Source organism: Leptodactylus fuscus, chromosome 4 (genome assembly GCF_031893055.1).
Source record: "Leptodactylus fuscus isolate aLepFus1 chromosome 4, aLepFus1.hap2, whole genome shotgun sequence".
In the NCBI taxonomy this organism is placed as follows: Eukaryota; Metazoa; Chordata; class Amphibia; order Anura; family Leptodactylidae; genus Leptodactylus; species Leptodactylus fuscus.
In genome coordinates, this window is record NC_134268.1 from 57,272,040 (window position 1) to 57,281,814 (window position 9,775).

Genomic DNA, 9,775 nt, shown 5'->3' on the forward strand with positions numbered 1-9,775 from the left:
TGTTGTTACTGGGCTGCTCCCCCATAGGCGCTGTGTTTCGGTGATAGTGGTTGCTGTTCAGCGCCGCACCCAGTAGAGTAGGGCCCACTATACCGAGGTTGCCTTGCTAGTGGGCTTATACACATTGATTAATAGGTATACTAAAAACTTTGTATTCATTTTTGTAGATTTTTCTGAGAAATATAAGGAATGGACAGTCCATACCTGTCTTTTTGTCCAAAATACTGTCAGAGATGGTTTAGTACGGTGCTCAGTTATATCCAGCAGACCCGTCCAAATGAGTGGAGTAGCAGCATACATGTGCAACCATTGCTCCATGTAGACAGGGCAAAAGTGACCGCCAACGAGACACAGGGTAGGAGATAAAGTGCTTTTTCTACAACGACAACTGAACTGCATTAGAAGTGTGTAAGACTATTTTGTTAATGATTTTGATTTCTTTCCTTAGTCTATCATTCCAATGTTTACACAGAACGTCCGGGAAGGTTTCCGATCTCTTGGATGCTTACGTAAGAATTGTCTCATTGCTCGCTGTATAATCTTGGTTTACTTTTGTGCAGTTTCACCAGCAGAAAAGCCATGTAAACTATATTGACTGTGATCAGTAATAAATCTAAGCTCATGGGTTAGGCTTGGTGTGTATGGTCACTTCTCTTGCAAGCCATAGCAATTCCTTTCGATGCATAATGTCAGGATGTTTTGTGTTTTTTTTATCTTGGTGGTGAGGAAATGCAAAGTATGATAAAGTTACAAAACTTCTTAGTCACTTATTATAGAAATAAGCAATAATTAACTTACTGTTTTAGTTACTATGCAAGTTTTTTGGGGAGCAAAACATTGGTGGGTTATCTCGAGTGCAGGGTCAGATCTTGGGGGCCACTGCCAGTCAGTACAAATACATGAACATGAATACGAGGGCCCTTAGAACTTTATGCACAGATGAAACCTAGATATCCTAGTAATGTGAATGGGGCAGTATTGCAGTGCACCGCACAGAGGATGGCTGGGAAGGCTACTGTGTGGAGACTGTTTATGATGGGGACTCTAGGAGTTGACAGATTATCGGTCCATCATTTTTTACTTTGGTCTGAAAATCCTTTAAAAAAAATGATATTTCTTTATGCTTGGGGTAAAATATATGTATTTATTTCCATTTACTCTCATAGGGATATTTAGATGGATGTATGAGAAGTATAAGATACCATTTGTTCCGGTGTATGGTGGATTTCCAGTGAAATTTCGCACATATCTTGGTGACCCTATCCAGTATGACCCAAATATCACAGCAAATGAATTGGCAGAGAAGGTAAGATATACAGTAGCATAAAAGGAGTTGTCCACGACCTGTCTCCTACCCAGTCTGACACCTTATGAGGAGATATGTGGCTGCCACATGCCAGGCTGGTTCCCCTAGTGAGACCATTGACTCTTGAGGTTTATAATCTGAAATGACTGGGGTATCAGGGTCGCTATGTGGCTTTTTCTTCTTGGTAAGTGATAAATCAATAACATAACTGGAATGTTTCATTGAAGGCATTCCTTGAGGTTTTCTGTACTTTAATGATAGCTGTCTTGTCTTGCCCATTTTGGGTTCTAGCCCTCTGCAGTGCTAGTTAAAACCATTGTGAGGGTTATAATCATGTAATGTATGAGACAGCTCCCCAAGGTTACCACACAGGACCGGGAGCAGCTGGCTATATATATATGGAGCTGCTTAAACTTTTTCTGTTTGATTGAGATGTATCGTACCAATCAGGAATGAATATGAAAACTTACGTCGTCGTTGTTATCTCTCTTCCTTTCTCTGCTACTATTTAACCCCACATTATTTTAATAAAAGTGCATCAGTATTTCCTCCTTGGTTGACAGAGGAACCAATACCAACATTGTGTGTCTGGTGTCATTTCCTTACTGCTGACACTCAGCCTAATTAATCAGGAAACACTGCTTTGACCTTATCACCATCATTGTGCTAGAAGACCCCTAGAAAATGGATGCCTTTGTATGGGAGCTTTTTTGGATGAATAACCCAGATCACTCGATGTCTTTCCCTTAACTGATGGTAAAAGCATCAGATATTGGATCATTCAATATGAATAAGTGGAAAGGACAAACACCAGCAATATATAATTTCTGTATAAATCATGTTCATGCTGGCTGCATATTCCCTACGTTATTGAATATTGATCAACAGTAAAGATATGGGATCACTACTGTGTATACTGTAAATATGTATACTGTAAACATACCACGCAGAAGATTTGCATATTATGGTATATACCCGATATAAAATGAATTGTATACTAATGAATGGTTAATAAATCAACAAAAGAAAACATAAAGCTCGTGTGATACTACAGCTTAAAGGGAGTCTGTCAGATCTAAAATGCCTACTAATAACAATTCAATGTAAGGACCTTTAATAGGATTAGAAACATACCTTGTGACCACAAACTGAGAAAGTAATGCAGAGATGTCATATGAGTAACTTAACCCCAGCCCTGTTCACCCAGTACAACTCTAACAAGTTGTAGCATCACTGAAAATGAGCGCCAATAGCCACAAAGCTGAATAACCGTGCCAGGTCTTTGAGACAGATAAATTTGCACATATTTTGCAACTCGTCTCAAATTAAACTCCACAAATATTTCTGGGACTTGACATTTTTACCATCCATACATGGAAATAAAACCTAATCTTTCCTATAGGGAACAAGAAAGAGAGTCTGTAAAGACTCCAAAACTAATTGACCCCCAAGGCAATATACAACCCAATGGCTTCCATGAGCAAATTCAGATGGCCAAATCTTGACCATTCGGAGAACCTGTGATGTTGTACATGCAGTCCTGTCAGTGGGCAGCATGGAATAGGGCTAGAGGAGCTAAGTCGATTGATATCTATGGGGGGGGGGGATTCATTTTTCAAGGTACTTTCCTGCACTAAACGTGCTCCAATCTGCACCTTGTCCATTGTGCGAATATGGGTGTTGCAGGGCGGGCGAAGGAGGGTGCCCAGTCTGCTTGTGGTCTTCAGCTACATGCTGAACTAATGTCTTCCACATTTTCTATGTCTCCATTGTAAATACAATATGGACATTTCTCAAAGTTTTCATTGAGAACATTTTGAAAGTTGCTCTTTGAATGCAGAACTTTGACCAGATTGGGCATTTTTATTGACTGAGAGGTCCCACAGTCCTATATCATCCCATGCAATGCTCCAGGCAAATATTACCCAAGTTTTCTTGGCTTTTTGTAAATGGCCCAGTATCTTTATCAGAAGCTGTTATTATTGCCTTTTGCTGCAAAGGTGGAGTCAATGCTACAAATGTGCTCACACAGCGCAAGATAACACCCAAGCATCAAGTGCATCTATTCCGGGCTTCCGGGATAATTGCTTTCTTTGTCTGGGACTAGTGTCAGGAGTATGTCAATTGCTGTAACACACTGTCTCCAGTAGGGGCATCTTCCATTAAAGGGGTTGTCCCATCAAAAGCATCCTATCTATACTGCTAGTTTATGTGGATTTAAGACTTTTCCTAAATACATTGCTTTATCAAAACTGCTTTGTTTGGTCACTATCTTAATTTATTCACTTTATTGTTTACACTGCATTTCTATGACCACAGGGCCCCTGCTGAGCTTATCTGCTCAGTCCCCAAGTGACTTAGCTGCCTGCTCTCAAAGGGGGAGGGAGGGGCTGAGTGCTCAGCAGCAGCTCTGAGCTGTGTATGTCTCTACCACAGACAAGTAACGGAGCTCCTGCTCTCAGATAGGGGAGGGGGGAGGTGAGAGCTCCGGTATTTCTGAGCTGTTTTATCTCCTGCTCTTCCACTTATCAAACGGTGTAATTGAGTTTGGCTGATAAGGGCTGAGATAGGGAGTCCGGTACCTCTGTATGTATTGCAAACTGACTCAAATCCAGCTCTGCTACATCATCTTCTACATCAGCTTCATACTGTGGTAATTCATTTACAACCAATCCCTCATTACTAACTGCACACATAGCAGAGCAAGTGAAACCCCGCCCACCAATGTGCCGAGAAGACCAGGAAGTGAAGAGAGCACACAGCATGCAGTTGTGTGAACAAGCGAGATGAGAATACCCCTTTAAGAGACAGTGCTGATCATCAGAGTGGGAATGGTCAGTGTGTGGCGTTCATACTGGACCTTGGTCACACATTGTTGGGTCAGGATGGAGATGGCAGGCGCAGGACCCCTTCTTTCTGAACTTTGCTGCATGCTGCTCACACAATGGCCCTGACTGCTGCTATCATCCTGCCCATGCTCTCAGGTTATTAATATTTGATACAGTTAATGAATAATTGAAGCATGATGAAAGGGAAAACATAGAAATCAATTATTAGATGCTATGTGTAATTGCCCTATTAATCAAGTGATATTATTGTGTATTTAGACAGGAAAAGAAAATATTCTAGAATGAAACATTAATAATCTCCAGTATCCGCAACTACAAGTTCTTAAGATAAAATAACACTTCATATTAACCTTATAAATATTATTAGACACTCTCCTTATTTAGGCTGTCGCCGTTTTCTTAATGCTTTGTTTCCTAAAGTTTAGAATGATTCACTTATGTGATGGAGATCTGCACTTGATCCAGGAGATAGGCAGATAGGCTGGCGGTGACTGAATGTTCATGGCTGATGCTTAGGATAGGTAATCAATATCAGATCAGTGGTAGCCAACGCACCCCGTCAGTATGTTATCCGGTACACAGTGTACAGCGCCAGAAGCAAACAGCTCTGTACACTGTGTAGTGGCCATGTTATTGCATTCACCTTCACTGATGTGATATTGATGGCCTAAGTATAGACCATTAATATCTAATCTTGGACAACCCCTTAAAGAAGAAGGTGTAGCAAGGAATGGTTTCTTTTTTAAAAAATGACCCATTTAATACCGGTACTGCGCAGCTTCATTGTCCCCACGGGTCTTTATTTACTGTATTTTTCTACAGCTGATCGTATGTATGTGGCAGTATTTGGCTACAGTGGTCAGTGTATGGCTTGTGATTAGTATGTGGGGACTACCATAGTGGCAGGGAATTAAACGGGCCAGACTGCAGCCTGAGGTAATAATGGTAAGATGGCGGATCTCCAAGTGCGTTGCGTTCAGATAATGAGCAGCCTTTAGCCGAACCATTTCCTCACTGGAGCTGAGCTAAAAAGCTACTAACAGTACACTAAGATTCCTTTGGTTGCCATGGGCAACTGTACAGCGTTTTAACTTCTTCCTTATACTACTTTTGATAAAAGTTCCTCAGTTTCTTTGTTGTCTTATCAGCATTATATTGTGCAAAATGGAGATTTGTGAAACTCTAGAGGTAAGTTCACACCCTTAGGTGAGAGCAAAAGACTTAAACGGCGATAGCACAACTGGTGCAGATGGAGCACCGCCCATTGCTTTTATCGTATGATGGATGAGAGAAACAAACATTTAATAATGGTATCTTCCATCGTGGTTTTTTTTTTTTGTTTTTTTTTTTACATCAGAGTGAATGAGAATGGACACCAGTTGACAAGGGCTCCATCTGCACCTGTCACTCAATTTCCGTTACCGTTCGTTGCTCTCATCCTAATATAATGGATGTGACATTTGTAACAAACGTAGTCCACAGAAAAAACACAACCAGCGGCACCACTTTTACCAAGACACATTCATTAGAAATATGCGGCAAATCTCAGCGGTAAAACAACGCCTTTTTCAACCCACACACATTATGGGGCGTAGCACTGGGTAAAAAAGACGTTCTCCAGTGAATACATGGCTGGGTGCTCTCTGTATTGTACAAGAAGAAAGTCCACAGATATATAGCAACGTAGAAAAAAAGCAGGGCACTCGCCAGCCAGTGAATAAAACTTGACAAAACTTTAATTCATTCCGTTAAAAAAAAACCCACATTGTGTCACTCACATACGGGATTAGATATAGATGAAACAAGGTATGACAGAAGCGACGATCGTTTCATGCATGTTGCACTTCATCAGGCTCCCTCCAACTAGGCGTTTCCGCCCGCTATTTAACAGGTTACGCAATTTTGCCACTCCTACAAAAATCTTGTTAATATGACACATCAAAGTATACATAACATTAAAAATCTATTAAAAACAACTATAAGCAAGTCAAACCAAAAACTTATTACATCATATCACCTTAACTTTATTATTTTATAAACTTTCTTGTGACTTTTATTCTCGGAGAATACATCTATCCTCTAATAGGCTCGAAATCGCTTAAGCCCCGCCCCACATCGGCGGACCTGAAGGAAGACTACTTCTCCCAATTCCTGTCTATGTAGAGAAGGCAACCGCCCACTACCTATAGACACACCTATCATCTTCCTCTAGCCAATCCTGGATAGAGCTACTTAGTTTCATCTCAGATAGCGGCATAGGCCCCGCCTATTATCAGCGGACCTGAAGGAAAACTGCTTGTCGCAGACGCCAGCCAATCCGCGCTTGAGCTACATTCACTGCTAGCTCTATACTATTGATATACACCTCTTGAACATAGAACCGCCTACTTTCTTAAGCCAACCAATCACAGTTAGAGCTACTCCGCTTCATTGAAAGCTAGCCCTGACTACTACAACTATCCATAGGTTCAATCTCAACTGCCTATATCCATGACTAGAGGATAAACGAGGAAGTTAAAAACACACTTAACCTCACCGTACGTTCTAAACAGTGTGTCTAATACACCTTTTCTAACTAATCATCAATTGTAATTTTTATTTTTATATTCCTCTCTATAGGTGGATTAAATGAAACTGTCCTTAAAACAACTCCTATTCCAAAAAGTAGAATATGAAAATCACTAAGTCAATACATATTGCGGAACAATGAGGCGACACAAACCCTAGATTACTATTAACTTCTAAACCTATTTGTGTTGTTTGAGAAATTACTAAAATACGTTCCGCAATATGTATTGACTTAGTGATTTTCATATTCTACTTTTTGGTATAGGAGTTGTTTTAAGGACAGTTTCATTTAATCCACCTATAGAGAGGAATATAAAAATAAAAATTACAATTGATGATTAGTTAGAAAAGGTGTATTAGACACACTGTTTAGAACGTACGGTGAGGTTAAGTGTGTTTTTAACTTCCTCGTTTATCCTCTAGTCATGGATATAGGCAGTTGGGATTGAACCTATGGATAGTTGTAGTAGTCAGGGCTAGCTTTCAATGAAGCGGAGTAGCTCTAACTGTGATTGGTTGGCTTAAGAAAGTAGGCGGTTCTATGTTCAAGAGGTGTATATCAATAGTATAGAGCTAGCAGTGAATGTAGCTCAAGCGCGGATTGGCTGGCGTCTGCGACAAGCAGTTTTCCTTCAGGTCCGCTGATAATAGGCGGGGCCTATGCCGCTATCTGAGATGAAACTAAGTAGCTCTATCCAGGATTGGCTAGAGGAAGATGATAGGTGTGTCTATAGGTAGTGGGCGGTTGCCTTCTCTACATAGACAGGAATTGGGAGAAGTAGTCTTCCTTCAGGTCCGCCGATGTGGGGCGGGGCTTAAGCGATTTCGAGCCTATTAGAGGATAGATGTATTCTCCGAGAATAAAAGTCACAAGAAAGTTTATAAAATAATAAAGTTAAGGTGATATGATGTAATAAGTTTTTGGTTTGACTTGCTTATAGTTGTTTTTAATAGATTTTTAATGTTATGTATACTTTGATGTGTCATATTAACAAGATTTTTGTAGGAGTGGCAAAATTGCGTATCCTGTTAAATAGCGGGCGGAAACGCCTAGTTGGAGGGAGCCTGATGAAGTGCAACATGCACGAAACGATCGTCGCTTCTGTCATACCTTGTTTCATCTATATCTAATCCCGTATGTGAGTGACACAATGTGTTTTTTTTTTTTAACGGAATGAATTAAAGTTTTGTCAAGTTTTATTCACTGGCTGGCGAGTGCCCTGCTTTTTTTCTACGTTGCTTTGTAACAAACGTGTTAACGTCCCCTTTAAGGAAGGATTATTTTTGTTGCCCGTAGCAACCAACCACAGCACAGCTTTTTGTAGAAAAATAAAACCTGCTCTACTATTGGTTGATACTGTTGTCTGTATATCTTGAGGATTATATATCTTTGATGGTTTTACAGATTCGCCACAATGTTATTCATCAGATTCTTAGCCGTCGTCTCAACAAAGTGTCTCACTATATGATTTTTTAAATTTTGTTTTTATAGACAAAATGTGCCCTTCAGTCGTTGATAGACAAACATCAGAAAATTCCTGGAAATATTTTCCGAGCCCTTTTGGAGAGATTTCACCGGAGAGCTAAAGAAGATTAAAGTGCAGATATGTGCAGGATTCTACTCCGGGTTCTTATTTGTTGTACAATTGTGTAAATACTATAGGATTTAGTTTGATAAATCATTTTATTGATGTGTTAAATGAACACTGATAAAAAAAATTCTTTATTGTGCAATATGGATATTTCTTAGGCTGGCTTCACATGGCTGTGTTTGGGCCTGGAATTGCAGTCTGTGTACCTGCCACGTTTAGTGGCCTGATCAGGGCTCAACTGAACTCAGCATGTCTGTTTCGTTCAGTGGAGCTGGGGACGGGTTGGTAAAGGCAGACAATACCCTGACCATGATTCCCAGGCCAATACGGCAGTGTGACGCAAGCTTAAAGAGGTTTCCGGGGTTAAGATTTTTATAGAATATCCTAAGGATAGGCCATAAATCCCTGATCATTGGTGAGCCAACAGCCGACCCATGGACCAATCAGCTGTACGAAGTCACTTACAGCACCTATGTGTCCTATACAGTATACTGACTTCAATAGGAGGTGATCTGCATTGATGGCATCAGGCTACTATATAATAGATGGGAGCTAAGTGGCTCCATACACCTGATCGATCCGTGGGCTGCCTGTGAGCCCCCAATGATGTGGGATTTATGGCCTATCCATATAAATTATATAGTTATCTATTACTGGGCTGTTGTCAGACAGGGATTTCATTGCCACACTTGTGCAGTTGTACCCAGTATTTTCTATCCAGTGGCATTGGCAGCTTGCTGGACACACTCAGTAACAGGGCAAATCATCTTCATTCCTGTTATTCAGCGGTACAGCAACCTACAAGGCCCTGTGGCTACCAGACTGGCAATTTATCTCACTGTAACAAGACTGATAAAAAAAAAAAATTAAGATGCCATGTGATCCATGTGATGCACAAAAGTTACCAAGTGACCCTTTTTAGAGTGCATTTGAAGGTAATGGAGACATGAAACTACCTCTTGTAACCAAATATATAGCACAGTTATGTGCTTCATCCAGCTGTGGAAGCAGATGAATACATAGCACAATAGTGATGTTGAACATGACTGCTGTGGGGACAATGGATTCCATTTATGTCATCAGAAGATTGCCTTTACTTGGCCATCTTTCTATTAGGGCCCTTTACATGACTATATTCAGGCCACGAAATGGGGTATGTTAGTAGGATTTCCTGAACCGGCCACGTCTTGCTTGAACTAAACTCAATGCATCATAGTGATTTATGACGCTGTGAGCTTTAGGGATGCGTTCGCTGTACGGAGCTATACTCACATACTGCTGTGAGTACAAGGCAGGACACCTGCATACGGCTCTTTTCAGCTAATCTGCATAAGAATAAAACACTGATTTTCATTGAAATGGAGCTGCAATGCAGAATAAGAAAGACATCTTTGGAAAGTGTAGAAGCTGCCTTGCTGACAGACTCCCTTTAAGTGGGAAAGCTTTCTGTAGAAAGAGGC

The 9,775-nt window shown here is 40.6% G+C and overlaps 1 protein-coding gene across 2 annotated transcripts in view; it reads left to right on the forward strand.

The window, feature by feature from the left end:
- TMEM68 (transmembrane protein 68) overlaps positions 1–9,514 on the forward strand; it is a 35,193-nt gene extending 25,679 nt beyond the window's left edge. For both annotated transcript variants that reach the window (XM_075270556.1, XM_075270557.1), the window contains 3 exons: positions 449–509; positions 1,167–1,306; positions 8,216–9,514. In XM_075270556.1, the coding sequence (XP_075126657.1) occupies positions 449–509; positions 1,167–1,306; positions 8,216–8,320 (306 nt within the window). In that variant the 3' untranslated portion in view covers positions 8,321–9,514. The remainder of the gene's footprint in view (positions 1–448; positions 510–1,166; positions 1,307–8,215) is intronic.
- Positions 9,515–9,775: the final 261 nt, after the last annotated feature.